The sequence below is a fragment of the Ochotona curzoniae genome, unplaced genomic scaffold (genome assembly GCF_017591425.1).
Source record: "Ochotona curzoniae isolate NIBS_2020 unplaced genomic scaffold, NIBS_Ocur_1.0 contig_2321, whole genome shotgun sequence".
In the NCBI taxonomy this organism is placed as follows: domain Eukaryota; kingdom Metazoa; phylum Chordata; class Mammalia; order Lagomorpha; family Ochotonidae; genus Ochotona; species Ochotona curzoniae.
In genome coordinates this window covers 22,051,438-22,074,959 of record NW_024465421.1, presented here as the reverse complement: position 1 = coordinate 22,074,959, position 23,522 = coordinate 22,051,438, and the positions used below count along the sequence as shown (strand labels likewise).

The 23,522-nt window shown below is 54.7% G+C and overlaps 2 protein-coding genes across 4 annotated transcripts in view; one reads left to right on the top strand and one right to left on the bottom strand.

Moving 5' to 3' along the window:
• UBN1 (ubinuclein 1) overlaps window positions 1-7,868 on the top strand; it is a 29,849-nt gene extending 21,981 nt beyond the window's left edge. Inside the window, exons 15-18 of one of the 3 annotated variants that reach the window (XM_040973396.1) lie at window positions 1,374-2,549; window positions 3,572-3,821; window positions 4,084-4,173; window positions 5,793-7,868. In XM_040973396.1, coding sequence (XP_040829330.1) covers window positions 1,374-2,549; window positions 3,572-3,821; window positions 4,084-4,173; window positions 5,793-5,842 — 1,566 coding nt within the window. In that variant the 3' untranslated portion in view covers window positions 5,843-7,868. Of the gene's footprint in view, window positions 1-1,373; window positions 2,583-3,571; window positions 3,822-4,083; window positions 4,174-5,792 lie in introns of all 3 variants that reach the window. The other 2 variants (XM_040973395.1, XM_040973397.1) reach the window with 2 other exon arrangements.
• A 155-nt stretch (window positions 7,869-8,023) lies between these two features.
• Window positions 8,024-23,522, bottom strand: part of PPL (periplakin) — a 31,406-nt gene continuing 15,907 nt past the window's right edge. Inside the window, exons 4-22 of the mRNA XM_040973394.1 lie at window positions 23,381-23,501; window positions 22,855-22,980; window positions 22,687-22,728; window positions 21,926-22,087; window positions 21,731-21,838; window positions 21,030-21,125; window positions 20,127-20,249; window positions 19,897-20,043; window positions 19,216-19,367; window positions 18,160-18,257; window positions 17,818-17,975; window positions 16,856-17,034; window positions 16,628-16,766; window positions 15,917-16,110; window positions 13,618-13,768; window positions 12,984-13,067; window positions 12,412-12,528; window positions 11,958-12,050; window positions 8,024-11,403 (exon numbers count right to left, since the gene is read on the bottom strand). Of these exons, the coding sequence (XP_040829328.1) occupies window positions 8,740-11,403; window positions 11,958-12,050; window positions 12,412-12,528; window positions 12,984-13,067; window positions 13,618-13,768; window positions 15,917-16,110; window positions 16,628-16,766; window positions 16,856-17,034; window positions 17,818-17,975; window positions 18,160-18,257; window positions 19,216-19,367; window positions 19,897-20,043; window positions 20,127-20,249; window positions 21,030-21,125; window positions 21,731-21,838; window positions 21,926-22,087; window positions 22,687-22,728; window positions 22,855-22,980; window positions 23,381-23,501 (4,954 nt within the window). The 3' untranslated portion in view covers window positions 8,024-8,739. The remainder of the gene's footprint in view (window positions 11,404-11,957; window positions 12,051-12,411; window positions 12,529-12,983; window positions 13,068-13,617; window positions 13,769-15,916; window positions 16,111-16,627; window positions 16,767-16,855; window positions 17,035-17,817; window positions 17,976-18,159; window positions 18,258-19,215; window positions 19,368-19,896; window positions 20,044-20,126; window positions 20,250-21,029; window positions 21,126-21,730; window positions 21,839-21,925; window positions 22,088-22,686; window positions 22,729-22,854; window positions 22,981-23,380; window positions 23,502-23,522) is intronic.

The following is a 23,522-nucleotide window of genomic DNA, read 5'->3' as shown; positions in this document are numbered from 1 at the left end:
CGGGAGGACTTGGTAAGTGTCCTCTAGGGAGTGGCAAGCCCCTTCATTGTTAGGTTGGGACACATCTGTGCAGATGTGGAGGTGGGGGTGGTCTTCCGAGGAGGAGATGGCTCCTAGCCAGTGGTGCAGCCTTGAATAAAAGAAAGGAAAGAAAAAACTTTATTGACCTTGCTGGCAAAAATGGAGGAAGTACAATGAGTGTAAGAGACTGATGCTGTTACCAGTGCCCTTCACCATATTGAAATCACCTGTGAGAGTGTGTGCAAATCCCTCCTAGGTTTGAACACCTGTGATGTGTAAGACACTGCGTTAGGGTGCCCCCCTTTTTTTTGTAGGATTTATTTGTGTATTTTAAAGGTAGAGAACACAGAGTGAGGGGTAGAGTTTTCCTATCTGCTGGTTCATTTCTCAAGTGGCCACAACAGCTAGAGCTGGGCTGGTCCGAAGCCACGAGCTTCTTGAGCCCAAGTACTTGAACTATCTTCCACTGCTTTCCCAAGAGCATTAGCAGGGCACGGGATTAGAAGTGAACTCAAACTGGCACCCTTCTGGGATGCCAGCAGGTGGAAGGTTAGTCCTCTATATCATAGCACTGGCTCCAAGATGGACCCTGTCTGTTGGAACCCAAACTGAGGAGATGAGTGCTGGGAAAATCAAGGATAAAAAGAACACCAATTGTAGGTCATTCTTGTGCTATGCCTAGACCTGATTATGGGTAGGCATGCTCTAAGATTGTGTGACTGCCAATAACTAGGGTTTGTGTTTGCATGAATCATACTATCTTGGAAGAACACAGGAGAAAAGTCCCCGTGTGTGTGTGTGTGTGTGTGTGTGTGTCCCCTCTTGCTGGGGATGAATCTGGCCTGGTCAACTGGACTTGCACCAGAGGGTGCTAAAGCTGCAGCATTTAAACACAAGGCAGGGGCAGGCATTGTAGTAGAGGATGAAGCCACCACTCTTGTGACAGTAACATCCCATATTGGAGTGTCAGTTTGAGTTCCTTTTGCTCCATTTCCAACCCAGCTTCCTTTTCAAGCATGTTGGGAGGCAGGTAGTGATGGCTCTGATGTTGGGCACCTACTGCCATGTGGGAGACCTAGATGGAGTTTTGAATTCTTGCTGTGGAGGGCATTTAGGAAGTGAAACAGTGGATGGAAGATTTGCCTTTGTCTCTCCCTCTATCGTTCTGCCTCTCAAATTCATGAAAATAAAGAATACCTGAAAGAAAAGACAGGCAGGCTCCTGCTGTCTGCCATACTTACTTGTGGTGACACAGGACTGCCCAGTTGTTGGCATCTCAGTTAATCCTGACAACAGATGAATGTTGGCAGCTTTAGAAACTTCTCAACATTATTGTTTCTTTTTTCTTCTAGGACTTCTCTGCTAAGCCTGATAAAAAAGTTTCTGTTCCATCTGGACAGATGGGCAGCTCCATAGCTTTGCCCTCAGAACACCAAGGCGGGGGCCTAAGCCTTGGGGCCACAAGCAGAGAGCTCCCGTCTCAGCTATCTGGCAGCCTTGTTAACCCTGCTCCTGTCAGCTTGGACAACTCACTGGATGAAGATGTGGGCCGTAATCCAGCCTCCACAGTGGAATCTGTGTCCAAGGAGCTGGCTGTGTTGAATAGAGCAGCAGGGAGCTCTGAATTTACACTACCTGTACCCTCCAAAGCACCTGTAGAAAAAGCTGGAAGTGTTTCATGCACAGAGGAGAAAAGGAACTTTGCAAAGCCCAATCCTTCTGGCCCCCAGTCCACTAACTCTCTGCAGTCACCCCTCAATTTTCTGGCTGAACAGGCTCTGGCACTCGGGCAGTCCTCTCAGGAGAAAAAAACCGAGAGTTCTGGCTACAAAGAGCTATCCTGCCAGGCTCCTCTCAGCAAGGGCGTGCCAGAAGCTCACCAGTCCAAAGCAAAGCACCACAGCTTGCCACGGACGTCGCACGGACCCCAGACAGCGGCCATGCCTGGCCCCCAAGTCAAAGTCTTTCATGCAGGTACCCAGCAACAGAAAAACTTCACCCCAGTCCCATTTGTAAATAAGCTCCAAGGCCCAAAGGCCTCCTCTCCGCAGTGTCATCGTTCCTTCCTGCAGCTGGTAAAGACAGCGGCCAAAGGTCAGGGCTTCCATTCCCCTACGCCATCCTCCTCGGGAGGCACACCACCTACTGGTAGCAGCTCTCAGAAGACCCCAGCCACCTCCACTGCCCTGAGCCATTCAGCCAAGCAGCATGCAGCCAGCCCTGCAGGGCCAGTATACAAGAATAGCCCCTTTGCAGGCTCTGTCTCCAAGCATGGGGTTTCTTCTGGAAGCTCTTCCTCTGGAGGAGCCCCAGTGCAAAGTTCTCCTCCCAGGACCCTGCTGCCTGGCACACAGCCTCCCTCCACAGGACAGCCTGCCAGCCGGCCCATGTCAAGCTCTACAGTGAAGAAACCACCTGTTTCTCAGAAACTGACCCTGGTGGCTCCTCCTGGTGGTCCAAACGGAGATGCTGGAGGTGGGACCCAGGGAGTGGCGAAGTTACTGACCTCCTCCCTGAAGCCAGCTGTGGTTAGTAGTGTGGCGTCGTCTACCTCCTTGCCAGTGAGTATCCTGGCAGCCCAGCTCTGCCCACTTGCCCTGGGTGGAGAAGGCAGTCCCAAACCGAAGGCCAGGTGGGAATGGTGAGCTCAGGGCTTCCCTTTCCTGGTGACAAAAAGCCCAAGGTGTTGTGAATTTCTGTGTAGGGGTGCCAGTGAGTGGCAGGACTGGTCAGCCCTGGACCTTCAGGGAAGCTGGGCCCTTTGGGTGCACCATGAGTCACAGAATTTGCCTTTGCGGCCTCTGACCTGCCCATTTTTCCGGATAAGGGAGTGGAGGTATTGTCAGTGGCAGGTCTTCTGAGCAGCTCTTACAGAGCTTTGCAAGGCAGGAACAAAAGGTGGTCTGCTTCAGGCCAGCAGTGAGGAGTCCTGAGGCTTGAATCATTCCAAGACATTTGGACACAGGTTGGGCAAACGAGAACGATGAGCTGCTCCTAGTACACCCTCAGCTGTGGTTGTGGAAACACTGCAGAAAGGTCTGTTTAAAGAGACATCACTTCCTTACCACCACATTTTTTTTACTGTTTATTAAATACAAAGATCAATACATACACAATTAATACTGTAAGGTGGTACTTCCAACATTGGTGGAAAATGGGATTTAAATGTGTTTAAATTTTAAGTCCCTGCATAGTTTTCTCGTACATGTTGCTCATGAACTTTTGAAGGTCCTGTCCTTGTGTGTATGTTTTATGGCTGTAAGTGCGCACACACACACACACGCGCGTGTACCTATGTATATGGACTTTGGATATTGATGTGTGCATTTTCCATTTCTTCACAAAGGCATATGAAAAGTAGAGTGTGGACCCTGGAAGCCACTGCTTGTCGCTCTGTAGAGACCATCCTCCCTGGGCTACAGAGGAGGAGGAGGATGCTGGTGCAGACCTTGGCCATGCACATGTCCCCATCCTGGGTGACCTCAGGTTGCCTTTGGCAGCTTCCTGTGAATGTGATGAGAGTTCTGACTCTGTGATGTTTCTTCCCCAGAAAGGAACGAGTGGGGCTGTGCTGCTGACCAGCTCCTCTCCCCTAAACCTGCTGTCTTCATCCTACAAGTCCAGCAACCCGAAGCTGCCTGGGACCATGAACTCTAACTCACTGGGAATTATAGCCCCTGTCCCATTTCCTCTCCACGTGCTATCCTTCAGCGCTGACTCTTCTGCCAGAGCAGGGGTCTCCAAGGATGCCATTGTCACAGGCCCTGCCCCGGGCACATTTCATCATGGCCTCAGTCCCAGTAAGTATCTCTGCTCTCTCTCACCTGGGGAACCTCTAGGCTGTGTCCTCAGGTCCCTGTGGTGTTGTATACTATGGTTGCTCTATATGTGCCTGGTGTGTGATAAGGGAACCTTTCTGGGAACTGTGCTGAGACCCCTCCCCTCGGGTGTGGAGCCTAGACACATCCCACAGGTCATCTGTGGCTCCTGACTGCCAGAGCAGCTTTTCTGTCCCGTCTTCAATGTGTGTGTCTTGTTCTTTTCTCCCTCCCGTCTTCTCAGGTCTTCTGGCTGGCTTGCACCCCAGCCCGCCCCACGCAGCGCCTCTCCCACACGCTGCCGTGTCCACCCATATCCCGCAGACTCTGCCAGGTAACCGCCAGCTGGGCAGTGTGCCACATGCACCCTCTGCTTTTCTCTACTCCACCTGTAGCTGCTCATCTGCTGAAGATTTTAGTGTTGTTGCCTTCTGTTAACTGTGTTGGTGTCTCAGTGTGTCCTTTGAAGCTCTGGCTCTGTGGGTGCTCAGAATGACATGGGGTTCTACCACTGTGAGATTTCCCTTGGTGCGTGCTCAGAACTGTTGCCTAATCAGCTCTTGCCTGGATGATCACGGAGAAGGCTGTGGGGCCTGAGTGCAAGGCAGAGGCACTCTCCACTTAGTTCCCCCTTTCCTTCCTTACATCTCCTCGAGGGCTTGCTGGCACATCAGGTTTGCTGGGCTTTGTTGGTGTTGGAAGAGGTTCTCTCAAGTTACTTTCCCCTCAGAGAGAGAGCTTTTTGGAAGGACAGCTGACTTCCGGTGGCAGCAAGGATCCCAGAGAATAGTGTAAGTCTGTCTAGATGAGTAAACTAATGGAAGTAGATGCTTGGAAGCCCAAGACTGAGGTGGCAGCTACTCTGGCTTGACTGGAGGGTATGTGGAGGTAAGGGGAACAGCATGTGGACACCCTGCCTCTATACAAGTGGGTTTGCCTTGTCCTGGATTCTTGATTCTTGGTTGCATCAAGTGTTCTTTCACTATCCCAGCTCTGCTCCAAACATGACTTGGGGGCTGTGTCCCAGTTGGCCTTCTGATTCACTGTAGTTCCTGAGGCTGAAGTAGGTATAGCTTTAGCAGTGAGGAGCCTGCTGGGGTTGATGATGGACTTACAAACCTCCACCATGGCAGTGTGTCTTTGAGGGACCCCACCTTTGTCCACAGTCAGCCATTTGTTCTGGAGAGCAGTGAGCTGTGGTGGCTTCTCCTGTCTGGAGCTGCCGTTGGAGTTGGGAGAATGAGGCGAGAGTGGAAGCTCTGAGATATTACCTGCCTCTGTTTGTGCCGGGAATAGAAAAGCCACTGACAACAGACTGATCTGTGGGATTTTCAGCTGAAGCAAAAAAGAGACATTTTTATGCCGTTTTTCTCTCCTTGGGGATAGTAAAAGATTAATGGGAAGGCAACTCTGCTGAAAGAGCTGCTCAGTTCAAGTGGACCTTCTCCCTCTCAGCTAGACTGCAGGTTGTAGGGGCATGGGAGGGCCACAAGGGCCCAGCTGCTTGCATTTCAGCATGTCAGCTGTGACTTGTGTCTCCATGGCTTATCTCTTCCCCGTGTGGTCGCAAAATGCCAGTGCCTTTGAATTTGTTCCTGTTGCAACCAAGAGGAAGAGGATAGAGGAATGGTTATTGTTATCTTGAGCGGTCATCAGGCCTTCCCCTGGCAAAGCACAGGCAGCCACAGCCTTGTAAGTGGCATGGGCTGTGTGGCGATCACCACTCTGAGCCACGTGCGTGGGCTACCCGCCTGCACAGCACCTGTGTCCATGCATGTCGCGGGCTGCTGCAAGTGGTATGCACATGTAGTTTTCTGCCTTACTTGAACCTTTGAATGTTCTGCACTCATGGATGTTTGGTGGTGGAGATGATCCTTCTGAGCTTTATTACTGCTGCCATGAGGGAATTGGGGGCTCCCATTCTGACTCTGTTCTGTTTCTCTTATTTTCCAGATACTTCTCAGCTTCATGGGAAGGGGCCTGGAGTACCACGAAAATTATGACTGCTTCTGAGGAAAGGCCTGACTAACTCGGGGCTGCGTGGAAGCCAACTGTGTAGGTCTGCGGTGATGGAGCCACTGTACTTTCTGCCAATTGGTTTTCTTCAGGAGCAGGCGTGAGTCCTAAGTGAAGCATTTCTTGGCACTTCTGAGGTGCCTTCAACCAAGGGAGCACTTAATGACCGTGGTGCTTGGGGCCTTGCAGCTTTATTGCCTGATGGCTGTCAGAGGGCAGCTCTGAGCAGGGGCGTGTCCCAGGCTCGGCGGTGTTGGGGAGCACGTGTTTACAATACCGGCCGCAGAGGTGTGGTTTAAATCCACCTGAACCCCTGGCGTTTGGTCCCAGTGCCTCCCAGCACCTAGTGGTCAGGGACTCCTTCTGGCATCAGCCACAGCTGGGAGACCTACCTGGTCTCTACGAAATACTGAGGACATGTAATACCTGGCCATTGTGAGGGGCCAATGCCTCCTCTGAACTTGACAATGAAGCTCTTAGAGAGAAATGACCTTTGTATATTCAACTATTGTAATAGGATTTTTAAAGACACCTATTTTGGACTCAGTTTTCATCATTACAATTAAATGCATTGGATGGACTGGGGCAGTTCTTACACATCATATTATAGGAAGACGTAATTCCAGTGCCTTTGTGGTGGGGCAGGATTTGACAGTGCACATCTGTTCAGCCCTCTGAGTGGATCTGATACGAAGACCTTTTTAATTAAAAGATGTGTCTGTATTGAAGACACATCCAGTTTTGAGTTTTTTACAGCTGCTCATCATAATGCTGTCCTGACTTGTAAGTCATCTGGGCCCACAACCCCAAGTCAGTTGAGCAGGGCTCTTGTTTTGTTTTTCCAGAGTTTACGTGGGTGGATTCAGGGCCTCTCTGAGGCCAAGGATACAAGGGGTTCCACATCACCGACAGACATTCCACTTTGTCTCACTCTGAGAAGCCAGTCTCAGGCAGAGCTGCAGGAACAGGCCTCTGCCAGGGTCTGCCGTATGCAAACAGACCTTGAAGTCTTGGACTGTCCGGGCAGTGGGCTGTCTCTTAGAGTGACACAGACGAGTGTGGAGAGCAGATCTGAGTCAGGCTGGGACAGTGTCGACAGCACTCCTGGGTCACGCTCGGCCAGTGGCTGTTTCACGAGGATTTGGAAGGCCTTGGCCTGTCCTGTGAACTCTGTGCCACACGATGACTCTGACTTGACTGCCACAGCTAAGTAGCTTGACACGTGGAGAGTCCACAGCGGCAGCACATGTATGCCTGTGTGCTGCTCAGTGACTCAGTTCCGACAGATCTGCAGCCTGCTGCCCTCTGGGAGCCTGGTCTCTCAGCCCTCCCCGGCCTCTGCTCTGATCCCTTTTTTACATAGAATCAGTCTGTGTTTCACATTGGGCTACATGAACTCCTGATCCCTTTATTATGTGTTTTTTGCAACTTGGATTCCCAGTTTGTTTACGGGATAGTCTTAGGTAGTAGCAAAAGAGCCAAAGAAGAGATTTGTGTCGCTGAGCTCAGAGCAGAGGCCGTCAGAGAAGGCTGAGCAGTGGGCGCTCTGCCCAGACCCCCGGGTAGCAGCCCAGCCCCCTCCCTTCCCTGCTGGTGCTCCCTCCTCCCATGTCACACTGAGCGTGCAGCTGGAGCAGGAAACCCTCTTTTTAGGAATCTAGTGATGCCTCTTGCCTCAGGGAAATGTTTCTTTGATGGGGAGTTTGAGATTTCTTTTTCTTGTTTATGCTTTATTTGTGATGATGAAAGAGTGAATGACTGACACAGCCATGGTAAGGCAGATCTGCAGGCCCGGCTGCAGTGGAGGGTTGGGCAGAGTAGGCTCGGGGCCTGGGGGCTGCAGGGGTTTGGTTTCTTGTGGGCAGCGAAGGTCTCTGAGCACGTAGTGGGCGCGGCCGTTGCTTAGGTGTGAGAGGGGCTGTGGCTTTTTGTGTGGCCACCATGTTGGTGTTCGGGGTGGTGTGAAAATTGTTAATCTTGTATAAAGCAACTCAATAAATTGTTTCAAAGTTTCCAACCCAGTTTTCCTCCTTTACTCTGTATTTCTAAGGGGCTGGGATATATAGACTATCCATTTTAGCCACAAGAGGGAAGTTTGGAGAATAAGCTTCAAGAAAATAGGCAAAAGGAAAAAAATATTTGCATGCTGTGGAGCTAAGAGTCAAGCCACCAGGTTTTTATTTTCATGCTATAAATAAAGTTCCCTATTACCTGCCATTTTCTTACATACTATGTGAGACACCAAGAACCAGAAAGTCATTTGGTGAGTAATCAACTGTCAGCTATGCCAGTGAGATAATAAGCAAGACTAGTAAGGCACTGAAACTAGGGCTAATGGCAACATGGTCCACTATCCAGACATTTTCATTTCAGTCACTGATGCTGTGTTTTCTTGGGACAGTCTGGCCGACAGTTGACATCCACGCTCTTCCACGTTCCATGCCCCTTTTCTGGATCCCAGCTGCATCTTGGGAGCAGGCTGAATTCTCAGCCAGAAAGCTGGAAGATCATGTGCACAGGCAGGCAGCTCTCAGGGTCTGGTCCTCGACAAAACCAAAGGCTGCTGGAGGGAGTTCTTCCTGCTGTAGTGTCTGGCTGGGCTGCCTGGAGCAGGCCCATTGGCCATGACCGTGTACACTGGTGGTTTTCAGTTGGTTGCTTTCCAGGCATCACAGGGAATCTACAGTAAAAGAAGGGAGGAGCAAAGGCCTGGGGATCATGAGTGCATTGGGTCAGAGTGAGTCACTCTGGCAGGTGGAATGACAGCTGAAATGAGAGTTGCCTGTCTCAAGTTGGTGCACAGACTAGAAGCCAGGGAGAAGGCAACGTGTGGAACATCACCGGGCAGGAGGAAGGCAGCCGCTGGCCTCCAGGAAGGCGGCCCTTACTTCTTCCCAGACACTAAGACAGCCAGCTCCTGAATGGACATCTCCTTGTTGACGTACCGCTCATACTGAGCAGGACTCAGCCGGCCGTCCTTCAGGGCCTCGTCAATGGAGAACTTGTTGCCAGACTTCCTGTCGTGGATCTCAGAGGACTCTCCATTGGGACCTTTCACAGAGATCTCTTCCCAGTCACACTCCTGGCTTCTGAGTTTCACGAACATGTTCCAGTCGATGAGCCCAGCGCGGTGGGCTTCCTCTGGGGACAGCTCCCGGCCTGTGTCGGGGTCAATGACGACGATGGAGCGTCGGAGGTGGTTCTCTCTCTGCTCCCTCTTCACAGCCACGGAGCCCAGGCGCTTCTGCAGCTCATCAATCTCAACATCTTTGTCCTTGGAGATCCTCTTGAGGTCGTCCAGTTCTCTCTCGAGGGACCACAGCCTGGAGTCGAGGTTGCTCCCAGAGTCCGGCACAGGCGTACTGCGCAAGTCTCGGGCATCTGTCACAGCCATTTCTATCTCCGACTGCAGCCTTCGAGTCTCAAGCTGCAGGTTCTGCCGCTCCAGCTGTAGCTTGTGATTTTCCTCTCTGAGGAAGTCAAGCTCCTTGGATGACTTGGAGTTGCAGAACTCCAGCTCTGACAGCTTGGCTTCCAGCCGACTGACCTCAGCATCCAGTTCCCTCTTGTTCCGGCTCTCCTCTTCCAGGCTGCTCCGGAGCTTCTGGATTTCCTGCTCTGTGTCGCCCTTCTCCACCTGGACACTCTCAGAGAGGACAACCTTCTCCTTGACCTCTGCCTTCTCCAGGGTGGCCAACTTCCTCCGCAGAGTCTCGAGCTCACCCTCCAGCAGCTGCCGCCGGTGCCGCTCCTCCTCTAGCTGCACAGTGAGCATGGCATGCTCCCGGGCCTGCTGGGGGTCTGGCTGCAGCACCACCTTCTGCTTGCGGGTCACCATCTCACGGGCCTTGGCCGCTTCCTGCTCCAGCTCGGCCAGCCTCTGCTGCAGGCGCTGCGCCTCCCGCTCGGCCTCCCTACGTGCCTGCCGCTCGCGCTCCAGCTCCTGCAGCTGCCGCTCGAGCTCCCCACGGCGCTGTTGCAGCCGCCGCAATTCGGTGCGCAGCTTGTCAATCTGCCGGAGCTCAGTGTCGATGCTCTGGGTGAAGGCGCTCACCTCAGCACGCAGGCCTGGCTCCTCCTCGTACTGAACCACCTCTTGCTGCACCACCCTTTCCTTCACCTGCGACAGCTCCTCCTCCTTCTGCCTGACCTTCTCTTCCTGGGACGCCCGCTCCCTCTCCAGATCCACCTGCCTCTTCTGTTCTTCTGACAGCTTGGCCCTCAGCGATTCTACTTCCTCTTTGGTTTGCGGGTCTTCCTGGAGCTGCAGGATCTCCTGGACCACCTCTTTGGTCTGCACTTGAGGTTTGGAGTCTTTCAAGGACTGGATCTCCTGCTTGAGCTGGTAGATCTCCAAGTCACAGCGCTCAATGAGTCTGGTCTTGTTCACGATCTCCTCCCTGAGCCGCTGCAGCTCCTTCTCCATCTCGGGGTCCGTCTTGTACTTGATGACCTCCTTGGTCACCTCCTTGACCTCTACCTGGGGTCCCCGCCGCTTGAGTGCCTCCAGCTCGCTCTGGTAGCTCTGCAGCTGCTCCTCGGCGCCCCTGTACTTGCGCTCCTGCTCCACGAGTTCTAAGCGGAGGTTGGCCACCTCACTCTCGGCCTTGGGGTCCGGCCGTACAATCTCCCGCACCTTCTCCTGAACCACCACTTTGGCGTTCTCCTCCTCCAAGGCCCATATCTTGCGTAGCAGCTCGGTCTTCTCGCGCTGACCTGCACGTGCTTTGGCAGCCTCATCCTCATACTGGCGGGTCAGCTCACCGACTTCCCTCTCTGCTGCCACATCCTTCTCCACCTTGAGCACCTCTTTGACAGTGATCTTGCCCTCGGCCATGGCTCGCTCTTTCTCGAGCCTCTTGAGCTTGTCCTGCAGGAAGCTCAGCTCCTCCTCCTGCCTCTCCCTGAGTGCGCCCTCCCGCTGGCGGTCCTCTTGCAGCTGCCGGTACTCTGCCTCGAGCTGGGGGTCGTTCTGGAGCTTCACCACCTCCTTCTCGATGACCTTCTCCTGTGGTCGGCTCTTCTCCTCAGCCAGGGTGGCCACACGCTGCTGCAGGAGCAGCACCTCTGCCTCACGGGCGCCCTTCTGCCGCCTCAGCGCCTCCAGCTCCTCCCGCAGCCGCAGGACCTCATCGGCCTGGGCCCCATCAGGCTCGATGCGCAGGACCTCCTTGACCACATATTCCTGCCCCCCGCCACTGGCCTCCTGCTCAAGTGCCCGCAACCGCAGCTGCAGTGCCTCCAGCTCTTCCTGCAGCAGCTGGTTCTTGTGCTGCTCCTCAGCCAGGGTCTGCTGCAGCCGCTGGAAGCTCTGCTCCAGCGCAGGGTCTGGCACCTTCTTGAACACCTCCTTCCTCACCACTGACTCCTGTGGCTGCTGATGCTGCAGGCTCCGGATCTCCTCCTGGGCGCTTCTGACCTCATTTTCCAGCTGCTGCCTCCGCTCCGTCTCTTCATCCAGTTCCTTCTTCATCTTCCACGTCTCATCCATGCCAGATCCTGGCTCGCTGCCGTGCAGGGTCTTGTGGATCACTTCGGCTTCTGGCTGCTGTGAGAAAGAGGACCAGGCATGGTCAGAGCCCAGACCCACCGCTACAGAACATGCCAGACCTGTCTATACCTGGTCCTACGGAGGCCTGAGTCACCTGAGAGTAGGTCAGACTGCTCGTCTACTGGTGCCTGAGGGACTCTCGGTGCTGGTTCATATGTCCTCTGGGATTACTGCTGCTTTACAACTGCAGGAGGAGGTGGTGTGAGAACACAGCATCCCAGCTCTGATCTGCACCAAGGGCCTCTCCTTGAAGAGGGCAGCTTTGCCAGCCTGCAGTAGCTGTTTGCCACAGTGAGGGATAGGCCCTCATGTCTCACCCACACTGCTGGAGACATGCTTTTGCTTTCAGTTTCTTGCTGTGACAATGGCATCGTGGACATCGTGGGTGCTCAGGCATTCAGCAAATGTTTGCTGTACTGAACGTGTAAGTTAACCATCCTCATGTCACCACTCAGGAACGGGAGTACGGAACTGCCCATCACTTCCCAGGCTATTCCTCTGAGACAGCTGTGAGAGTTATTTCTGGTCAGTTTCTTTGTGAGATAACTTACCTGTCTCAGGAGACTGAGTGCAAACTCCAGATTCTGCAGCCTCTGTCTGTTGACAGCATTAACTTCAGTGAACTTGGCCGCCAGAGCTGCTTCCTATGGAGAAGCCAGCCAACATGCAGTCAATAGATTGAGCAGGAAGGTGCTAGTGCTTGGGCGCAGTTTTTACAAAGTTCTGGGAGGGATAAGGAGGTTGTATGAGTGGCAGAGAGTGAGTCAGATTCAGGGTCACACGATCTAGGTTGCAGCCCCATGCCACTGGCCCTGAGCAGGCCTTGACCTCTGTAAGCCTTTCCACTGTGTGGCTGAGGAGCCGATCTGTGTGCCCACAGGGGAGCCAAGTGCAGACTAGCGCCACAGCTGCGGCCCAGGAGGGTGCACATCCCGGCTTTCACCCATTGTGCAGGCACCGTGCTGTTCTCTGCCTCCTCTCTGGAAGGCCTGGCACCGAGCTTACCTCTTCCTTCACTTTGGCGGCAGGAGACTGGAGCCTGGCCCTCTTGCTCACGTGGCTGTTCCTCCCGTTCTCCAGGTCCAAGAGGGACCTGAGCTTCTCTGTTTCTAGCTCATAGTCCTGGGTGAGAGAGAGAGATGCAGCAGGGGCAGATAAGAACGACTGAGATGTATCTATGTCCCCTTTTACTGACCTGGGCTAGCCCTAGCCAGGCGCTGCAAGCCTGTTTTTACTGCTGTGTCCTAGACGACAGGCAGGAGGGAAGAACCACCGAGAGAACCACAGTATGCAGCCACACCACTGGACAGCGTACATGCAACTCCCCCTTGTGTAGGCATCTGCAGTCCGTGTTTCACACCAGCATTCATCCTGCCTTGTCTGTAGTCTGGCCCCTAATGTTAGCTGTGCCCAGAGGCTCTTTGAGGATGCTCAGTACTGGCACTATTGCTCAGCGGGCCCTGTCAGTCTACCTCAGGAGTGCCTGAGGACGATGAGTCCTGGGAGATATGGAGGGAAAGATGAAGCTCCTGGGTCTGGCTCCCTGTGTCCTCTGGACAGAAGCTGGTGGCACTCACCTTTACAGCTTGCTGGTACTGCTGCGAAGCGGCATAGACCTTCTGTACTTCCTGTTCCCTGCTTGCAATCTCATCTAACAGGTTCTGTAAAACAACAGGAATTCTTCAATTCCAAAGCCCTGCAGTCCTGGGAGGCTTCCTTGTATACACCTGCTCATCACTAAAGGCAATGCCAGGACTCGGGAGAGAGGGCCAGGAAACAACAAACGTTCATTGAGTGCTCTGAGACGCCAGCTGCTGATCTGATACCTCAGATGATCTCATCTTGTTTTCACTGTGCATCACGTGGGTGGCAGGGACTCAAGTAGCTGAGCCCTCACCCACTGCCTCCCATCCTGTGTTAGCAGGAAGCTGTACGGAGGTAGGATGTGAGCAGCCCAAGCAGCATCCTGACTCCTGCACTGAGATTTGTACCTCGGCTGTGGCTTCCCAAGGGCTTGGTCTCTGGCCCCAGGGCACTGCTTGGAACTGAGGGGGCAGGAGAATGCTAGAGTTGGGGGACAAAGGGCACCTCCTGTACTGCTATCAAGGTGCGGGACTCGGCTGGGCTGCTAAGGGCTAGGAAGATGGTGCTGACAGGCCTTCCTCCCCATCAGGGGGCTGCTGACCTTTGTGGAAGCAGCAGCTCACTCACCTTCTGGTTCTTCAACTTGGTCTCCACCTGGCTCAGGCTGTCTGTCTCCTGGGGCTCATAACAGGGGATACTGCTCAGGAAGTGGAGCACGTGGTTGTAGCCACGATGGAACTCGTCATAGGCAGCCTGGGCTCCCTGTAGGCTCTGGACCCTGTAGAGAGGTACAGGGGTGGCAGTGGGCTGTAATTAGAAAGAAGCTAAGCCATCACCAATCAGCGCAGGGAGCTCACTGCAAGCTGGGTGGAGGGTGAGAACAGGGTGCCTGCTGCAAGCTGCCTGGACGTTCCAGCATGGCCAGAGCAGAGCCCACAGCGGACATCACCAACTCCTGTGAACTCACTGGAAGTACTGAGGAACTACACAGTATCACAGGCTTACATCAGAAAAGAAAATGTGAACGCATAAGTCTAAGCCTCACCTTAAGGGAGAAATGTGGACCTGGCCTTAAGCAGAAGGAAATGAGCAGTAAAGAACATGTCAGTTGAGTAGGAAATGGAAGAGGAAAACCAGAAAAAGTTGGCCCTCTGAAATAAGCTGAGGGCTAAAGAAGATGCAGCTTCAGGAATCAAGAGGGCATAACTTCAAATCCTATGGGCATCCAAAGGCGCAGTACCAGGGTCAGTACAGTGGGTCAACAGGGTAAACAGCCTGTAAGAATCAGCATCCCCTAAGGACACCAGTTCATGTCCCAGCTGCTCGACTATCATCTAGCTCTCCGCTGATGCCCTTGGGAAAGCAGCAGAGGACACCCCAAAGCCTTGGAACCCTGTGCCCATGTGGGAGGTCTGGAAGAAACTCCTGGCTTCAGATCGGCTCAGCTCTGGCCATTGCAAACATTTAGGGAGTAAACTAGCAGATGGAAGACCCTTTTCTTGGTCTTTCCTTCTGTTAATATGCCTTTCCAATAAATCTAAAAAAGAATTATTTACTTTTCTTGGAAAATAAGACTTAGAGAGAGGAAAGACAGAAAGTTCCTCCATCCACTGGTTTACTCCCAAAGTGGTGACCACAGCAGCTGGAGCTGAGCCAATCTGAAGCCAAGACCCTTCTCTGGGTCTCCCACATGGGCACGGGGTCTCAAAGCTTGAGGCTTTCTTCCACTGTTTTCCTAAGCCACAAGCAGGAAGCCAGAGGGAAAGTGGAGCAGCCAGGACACAAACTAGTGCCCATACAGGATCCCAGCACATGTAAGACAAGAACTGCAGCCACTAGGCTATTGCGCTGGCCCTCAATAAAAATAAATCTTAGGGAAAACAAACAAACACAGAAGCAGGTACAGTACCAATCATGTCATCAGCTTAGCTGAAATGGACAGACACAAACTGCAGTGATGGAAGAGATGACCTGGAGGCCTGGCGCAGTAGCCTAGCTGCTACAAGTCCTCGCCTTGAACGCACCAATTCTAGTCCCAGCAGCTTTGCTTCCCATCCAGCTCCCTGCCTGTGGCCTGGGAGGCCGTGGAGGATGGCCCAAAGCCTTGGGAGCCTGTATCCATATGGGAGACCTGAAAGAAGCTCTGGGCTCCTGGGCTTAGGGTCAGCTCAGCTCCCATCATTGCAGCCCTGGGGAGTGAGTCAATGAAGGGACATTCTTCTCTGTCTCTCCTCCCCTCTGTATATCTGACTTTCCAATAAAAATAAATCTTTAAAAGAAGGGTTGACCTGGGGTGGTATTGTAGCACAGCGGGCTAAGCCACTGGCATCCCACCCAGTTCCCTGCCAGCACACCTAGGAAAGCAGGTGACCCGACCACATGGGCTCCTGCTACCCATGGTGTGCAAAACCCCAACAGAATTCTAGGCTGTTGACTTCAACACAGACCAGCCTCACACATTTGTGGCCATTTGAGCTCTCTCTAATTTCTCCTTCTGTGTCACTCTGCCTTTCAGATAAAATTGAAATGGTAGAATTATTCAACATTGAAGCTACATGTAGTTTAAGAAAAAAAAAAAACTAACAAAAGTTCAGGCCCAGATGGTGAGGTCTACCAAGCATTTAAGAAAGAAGGGGAAAAAAGGTTACAGAGACTTAGGACAGAAGAGGCAGCAGTGCTTGCTGACGAATGATGCATGATGACACAGCCCAGTGTGCTGTGCTACCAGGCATCGCCACTGCACTCCGCTTACGTCACTCTTGAAAGGACACATGCGTGGTAACAGTTATTTACCTTGGGAAAGAAACGCTGGTCTTGGAGCCATAAACTTCGAGTTTTTAACTTCACATATAACCCAATTCTAAAATGGAATTTGGTCCTTAACGTTCAGTGGCGTCTGAGGGTCCCAGTGCAGGGCGCGCCTCACCTGTTCTCCACCTGCTGGCGCAGGTTGTCGAAGCGCTGGCCCAGCTTGTGCACTTCAGCCTCCTGGCGCTCCAGGTCAGGGCAGTGCTCCTGGAAGCGGCTGGCCAGGGAGCTGGCGCACTGCTTGGCCTCCTGTAGGTTCTGCTGCACCTCACCCAGCAGGGCCTCCTGGGCTGGCAGTTCAGAGGCCAGGGCCTGTGGAGCAGAGCAGACAGCAGCGCTGTGGCCAGAGCTTGCAGGAGCAAATGGTTCCACTGAAGTGTCTGGGCCACTACGCTGGGAAGGGGTCATTTCTTGGAGGAGGGGAGACTGGGCCTCTGCCTTTGTCTCATTACAGGCACCCTGAAAACTGATTTATAAACCACACAGCCAGCACCATGCATCCCGGGCTGCTATGACACCTGTTAGGCCTTGAGCGGAGTGGGGAGACCGCATGAATATGGGCCTGCCTTAGCTGAGGCGGCCAGGAGCGGGAGACGGCTGCTCCTCAGGGCCAGTTCACTTACCTCTGGGTTACAGGCCCAGAAGGGACACTGCTGGAAGCCCTTGGTGTCCATGCACTTAGTTTGCAAACTGACACATGAACCTGCCGCGAACACACAGGCCTAGCAGTCTCCACTGGCTATGGCAGCAGCTCGGAATCCCAAGACTGGCTGCTGGGGGTGTCTCACCATGCTGGGGCCAAGCTCAGCTCACAATACCCCGCACTCACCACCAGCTCCTGCCGTTTGCTGTCAAGGATGGGGCCACTCTCAGGCACTGTGTCCTCCTGGCTGAGCCGCTCCTCTTGCGTGGCCAGCAGCTCCAGGCCCTGCTGCAGGCTCTGCTCCAGGCGATTGGCCACCATGACCCTGAGGATGGACACCAGTAGGGAGTCAGGAGGTACTGCTGGGCCCCTCTCACCCCAACCTGACCTCTCCACTGCCCACCCATCACCCACTTCTCCTGGGCCGAGTCCAGCAGCTGCACCAGGCGCTCGTATTTCCGGTTGGTGTCCTCCACCCGGGTCCTCAGCAAGGGTGTGGTGCCACTGCCTGGGAGGGCCTGGATGAAAGCTTCACACTCGGCCATGCTGCGTGTCTTCTCAGGCTCAATACGCTGCAGCTGCTCGGTAATGTCCTGCGGGGACCAGAACCCATCAGGTCAGCCACAGCTCAGCAGCCCCATGTTTCAGGGTACCAGTGCCACAATGTGCAATGTTAATCAGCACTCAGGGAAGCCTTGTGCAGCTGGGTACTGAGCATGTCTGATGTTCCACACTGCTGGGGTGACCCCACAGGCAGACATCACACTCCCCATTCTCAGGTTAGGGCACTGCAACTTTGAGCAGCTCAGGAAAGGGAGTGGCAGGGTCAGGCCAGGAGCCTCCCATGGGACCCAGGCTGTCCAGGGGCCGCAGCAGGCTCTGCCACAGAATAGGACCAGTAATGTCTCCCATGGAGGCCACAGGAAGTCATGCATGGAAACAGCAGGTGAAGGGTATCGGGCACCTACCAGGGCTTCATATATGCCGCTTCATTTCCCACAGCAGGGGCCAGCTAAAGGGCTTCTGCAACATGCTGGAGCCCCAGAGCCCAGTGCTGCCTGGCTCTCTGCTGGTATGATGCCACTCCAGTCGACAGTGGCCACGTCATTGCTGCTACATGCCAGAGGCCAGGTCCTGGGTAGGCACTGCTGGAGGTTTGCCAGCTGCCGCCTAGGCATGTGTCTTTCAGACACCTCAAAGGCCTGATCTTGGTGGGATAGGAATGTGCCTGCTGTACCAGCTCAGGATCTGGTTACACAGCCTGGCTACTTGGACCAAACACCTGCAGAGACCATCCCAAGATCACATAGGTCAGACAGAAGGTGACTAGGAACCTCAGGGGGTCAAGCACAACCCGTGCCCCAGGCTGGCAGGACCTTGAGCTCCTTGGCCCGCTCGGCGCTGTCTTGCACAGCCCGGCCCTGCTCCAGCGGTGGCCGCAGGATGCCGGTGATAGCCTTCTCCTGCCGCTCCAGGTCACGGGCCACCTTGTCCAAACCGGCTAGCAGCTGCCGCCCCTGCAGGTCCGAGGCATCTGCCAGGGAAGGACACAGGTCCCAGTGAGGCTTGGGAGGGGTGTGACATTGAGGGACACAGGAGGACAGAAGGGACCACTGGGTGGGCTGCCTCCCCTGTCCCTCCAGTGCCCGGCCCTTGTCCTCCCATTCAGAGCAAAGACGCCAGATGCAGCTCTTCCTCCATGGGCCCCCATTGCCCACCTCCAGGGTTCTCTGCCTTCAACACTTCGTGCCGCTGCTGCAGTGCGTGTTTGGTCCCAGCCGCCTTCTGCCGCACACTCCGGTACTGGCTGCCCAGGCTGAGAGAATGAGAATAAGAGCGAGCTGGGCCCGGATGCAGCTCACTGCCATCTCCCTCTGCCCACAGGGGTGAGACTCGGACCCAGCCGAGTCAACATCCCAAAGGAGCCATGAACCTCGGCAGGTTGCCTGGTAAAGTTGGAGGTGTGATGGATGGCCAAGGCCTACTGCGACCTCGCTGGCTTTCTCTGCTCTTGGTATCAGAAGCCCCATCCCCAATGAGGCCAGAACTGCCTCTCCTTGCTGCAGAGCAGTCAGGCTAAGCACAATGAACTATCAGCTCAGTTTGTTGGTGTTCCCCACCAAGGTGAAGACTCTGAGACAACAGTACATAATAAGACACATAAAGGAAGGCATTTTCCTGCACCATTCACTCATTTCTCAAGAGTATTCAGGTAGTGGCTAAAAGTCCTCGCCTTGCATATGGGTGCCAGTTTGTGTCCCTGTTGTTCCACTTCCCATCCAGCTCCCTGCTTTTGGGCTGGGAAAGCAGCAGAGGACAGTCCAAAGTCTTGGGACCCTGCACCCATGTGGGAGACCCAGAAGAGGCACCTGGGTTCTGGCTTTGGATCAGCTCAGCTGCAGTCATTGCAGCTACTTGGGGAGTGAACCAGTGGATGAAGAATCTCTGTCTCACCTTCTCTCTGTAAATCTGACTTTCCAATAAAAATAAATAACTTAAAAAAAATAGTTCTCACGTGCCTACTTGCACTAAGAACCGAACTTGGCCCCACAGATGTGAAGTTCTGTAAGCCCAGGCACAACCAGGCAGCTACATCCAAATCCATTGAGTCAACAGCAGTGCCCATGGTGGCAGCAGCTCTGTGAGATGTAAGCAGAGGGGTGGGGACAGGAGCCGAGGCCTCCAATTGAAGGCCAGAGTTGCTGGACATGTCAGGGATGCTCACGGTCCTGATGCTATGTGTGGGGGCCTGGTCCCTCCTTCAGTCTGCATACCTGTCAGCCAGGGCCAGGGCCTCGGGGTCCGTGGGTGGGATCATGAAGCAGACGGCCGGGGCGGTCAGCTTGTTCCCAGCTCCATCCAGGAGCTCCCAGCTCTCACCATTGTTCTTCTGTAGGGTGTAACTGTAGCCACGAGAGATGGGGCCCTGGCCAAGGCAGGCCAGACAGTCAGTATGCAGGCGTCTGCCCTGTTAACCTAACTCTAGCCTCGGGGAGACCTGGCCCGTCTCCCCAGTCCTCCCTGAGATGTTCCACACCACAGCAGAGAGGCCCAGCGTGTAGGAGACATGAGTTGGACTGCTGGCCTAGCAGCCCTCTTCCGTTTCCCTGGGGGGAACCAGCCTTTCCCATTGCTAATCTCTAACCAGGCATGTTACCCAGGATTAGCCAATGGGAGGCTGGCATTCTAGTCATAGTGATTGGTTTGGGGTAGACGCCTGATTCACTGTGAGCCAGTAAGAGCCTTCCCTGAGACCTGCTGCTGGAATGACTGGGGTTATTTAGCTGGTAGAACATGAACAGGGTACCCCAGGTAGGGCCATTGGGTGGGGAAGTGATGCCCATCACTGGCAAAGATGCCCCCAAGCTCCTGACAATACTGCATGGGGCCCTGGCTCCAGCTGCATTACCCTCTAGTACTGGTCAGTGACACAGGCTGCCTGCTGCCCAGCTCACCTGGTCGCCCTCAAAGTCACACAGCGCTTCCACAGGGATGGGCTTGAGTGGTGTCTCCCGGCGGTACTTGAGGGGGACTACCTGCTGCCCTCGCTTCTGCAGCCCCCGCACCACGTCCTCATACTTGTCAAGGGCCTTCTCTTGGTCCTGTGGGGACCCAGAGAGGCGGGTGTGGTGAGACCTCCAGGCCACGGTCCCAATGGGAGGGGCCCTGCCAGGCTGTCACTCACATCCAGCTCCCGCAGCAGCAGCTCAATCTGATACCGGTCCTTGAAGTCTGGGCTGTACTTCTGGTCCAGGTCTGAATCCACCTTGCCTAGCAGCTCCTGGGCGTCTTTCACATCTTTGTGGAACTGGAACAGGGTAGGGGGCCCTATCAGACAGGAAGCCACCAGCAGCACCCAGGCTGGGCTTGTGGCTCCAAGCTTCTGGAGGCCCCAACAGACTGAGGCTTCCCATAGGGTAGGCCCTTGTGCCAGCACCAGTACACACACACACACACACCCTCCCAGGCCTATAAATCTTGGATAGGAAGTCTTGGCTCTCTCTCATACCACTCCTCTCTGCAGTCATGCACTGCACCCTGACGTTTGGGTCATGCCGGAACCACAGGTGTGATAGAGTCCCATAGCTTACATCACCTGGTGACATCATGGCCACTCACTTAAGACCATGCTGTGATGGACCACACACACTGCTCAGGAGAGGCCTCCATTGTTAACAAGTGTGTGACTGTTCTTTTATCCTGAGCCATGATACAAGCCTTCCCTCTTTGTTCTAGACAATTCTCGGGCCCAGCACAATGGCTCAATTGGCTAATCTCCTTGTGTCCCAGCTGCTTGTGGCCTGGGAAAGCAGTAAATGATGGGCATGAACCGCTGGCCCATATGGGATCCTGGTTCATACAAGGGAACGATGTTAGCCACTAGTCTATCATGCCAGGACCAAGATGAATCTTTTTAATTTTTTTAGCCTACTCTCTCAAGTCAGTTTGTTGTTGAGGGTCCCCTGGGCTTTGGTAAGGTCCAGGCAGACCTAAAGACACCGTGAGAGGCAAGGCACCGTGACCTGGGAAGGGAACCCCACAAGGGCACGAGCACTCCCCTGCATGGCAGCCTGGCCCTGGCAGGTACCTGGTGGTAGTCCTCCATGTACTTGAGGTGGCTTTCCTCGCAGATGAGCAGGTTCAAATACTCCTTCCAGTCTGCATGCACGGCCTCCATGTGAGCCTGCCAGGGGAAGGAGGGGCAGGGTCACTGGGAGCCAAGCCCCTGGGGCACCAAGGGGTCAGGAAACGCTCCTGGTATAACTGCTTGGTGGTGGGAGGAGGAAGAGAGGAGCCATGTTGGGGAGCCCAGTGGGCATACCCTAGATGGTTACATAAGGAGAGAGTGTGTCTACCCCAAGTGTGATCTAGAAAATTGGGCCTTTGAAGATGTCATTGGAGATCTCGGGGTGAAACCATCTTAAAGTTAGAGTGGGCCTGGTGGGCCCGGCGCAATGGCGCAGTGGTTAAGGGTGGGCCTGGTGCCCTCAGAAGTGTAGCCAGAGGTCAAGAGCCAGAGGCAGAGAGGCAGTGAGGTAGCTGCCAGCCACTGATGGGGAAGGCACTGGGGCCTCCCCTGGAGGGGTTGGACTTCTGCCCTCTAAAACAGAGAGGACGGATGCCTGTTGAAGGGCTCCGGGGATGCTCATCCCCTGGTCACAGCAGTCCCAGGCTGCCCGCTCACAGGCTTCCAAGGGTCAGGAGTCACATATCAGCAGAGGAGGCAGAGTCAGGGTGATGAAGACAACAGCACACAATCCCTCCTCTGGTTTCTGGGGGCACACGCACCTCGATGGAGTTTCGGCCGGGGTGCTCTGCAGCCAGCAGCTGGTCCCCCTCGCTGTGCAGTTTGTTGATCCTCTCCTCCTTGGCCTCCAGGTTCCGGTGGATGAAATTCTGCAGACAGGGGATTCCCCACGGTGGGGGACTCAGCACCTGACAGCCTAGGGCTCCCGCCATCCTGTGCAAGGCCCCAGTGCTCACCTCGTACTGGCGCCGGCGGCTGGGGTAGTCCAGGTTGCGGTCACTCCAGTCATACTGCATGCGGGCCTTAGCCTGCTGGTCCAGCCAGTACAGCTCGTTGGTGCAGCGCTGCATGTAGTCTTGCAGCGAGCGCAGGTGCTGCTGCCGTGCCTCCGATGCTGCCTGTGGGACAGGGTCATGGGCAGTGCTGAGGCCTGGCCTGGCCCCCTTCCCCACTTCCTGCAGCGCCAGGTCCTGATTAGCCACTTCCCAGCCAGAACCATTCCCAGCCCACCACCACCCTGGACAAGACTATAGACCCTAAAACTCATTTGTTTGACCAGCAGGTATGTGCTAAGAACCTGCTATGGCTGGGGTTGGGCACCAAGGACACAGCAGTGGACAAAATGGACTAAACCTTTATAGACCTGACCATTCCCAGGAAGCCTCACTCTGTCTGTGAAATGGGGCTGGGGATAGTGTTGGCCTCTTGGGGCACAGAGACCAGAACACACCTGGTGCTGCTCAGTGAAGTCGGAAGTTCTGGCCTTTGCTTTTATCTTTGTGACCAGGAGACAGAAGCCTGGGTGTTGTACTTGGCACACAGCAGGTGCTTAATAAAGGTGAGACAGGCTATATCCCTGGATCAGGAGGCTAGGGTACTGTCCTGGAGGAGACCCCACTGACCTGTTTGAGGCATCTGCTGTACATTGCTGTCATCCAACAGAGTGAGTTCTGAACCCATATCCCCACCCCAGCCCCCAGCCCTCAGGGCTTCTCACCAGCAGCTTCTGGTACTTGGCCTGCAGTTCACTGGAGGGATCCTGGGGACACAGACAAAAGCTCAGCTTAGGGCCAGGATGCAAGGGTGATCCCTCCCCTTACCTCACCCACAGGGCGGGGGGGGGGGGGGGGGGGGGGGGCACACCACAACCAGCAGACACTCCCACCTTATCTCCGTCTTTGGCCAGATGGGGCCCGATGGCCTTGACCTCATTGTGAAAGATGTTGTGCTGCTCTACTTGACTGTCCACTAGCGGCAGGTCTGTCCCAAAGCCCTGGATGCTCAGCTTGTCCTGGCAGGGTGGGGTGGAGAAGAAGGGGAGGACTTCAATTTGCAGCCCACCCATGAGCCTCATCTCTGTTCTGTCTCCTTTGGTGTAGCTATAGCTTGTTGCCACGCCATTCAGAGTGGGAGAGCTGCCACAGCTGTGAGCTCATCCATGGCGAGGACAGGTCAATGAGGGCGTGGGGAGGGCAGCAACAGACTGGGCCTCGACCACCCAACACTGGGGCAAGGTGTGACTGGTGGGGCTCAGGGCCCCCCCCCCACATGACCTTGGACCTAATGCTCACCCCACCTCTTCCTTGGGTCTCACTTTCCTCACTGGCGCACAAACCTCCCCCTGCCCCCGTCAAGTAGACCCATGGGATGGAGGCACTGCCTGCACACGTGCAGCCCTGCCCAGGCCGTACCAGCTTCTCCTCGACCAGCGCCGCCCAGTTGACCTGGGGGTCAGCTTCCTTGGCTGGCCGGCTGTAGATCTGCTTGTGTTTCCCGCGCAGGTTGCTCACACGCTCCTTCAGCTGACGGATGCTGAGCAGGGTAAGGGTTTGG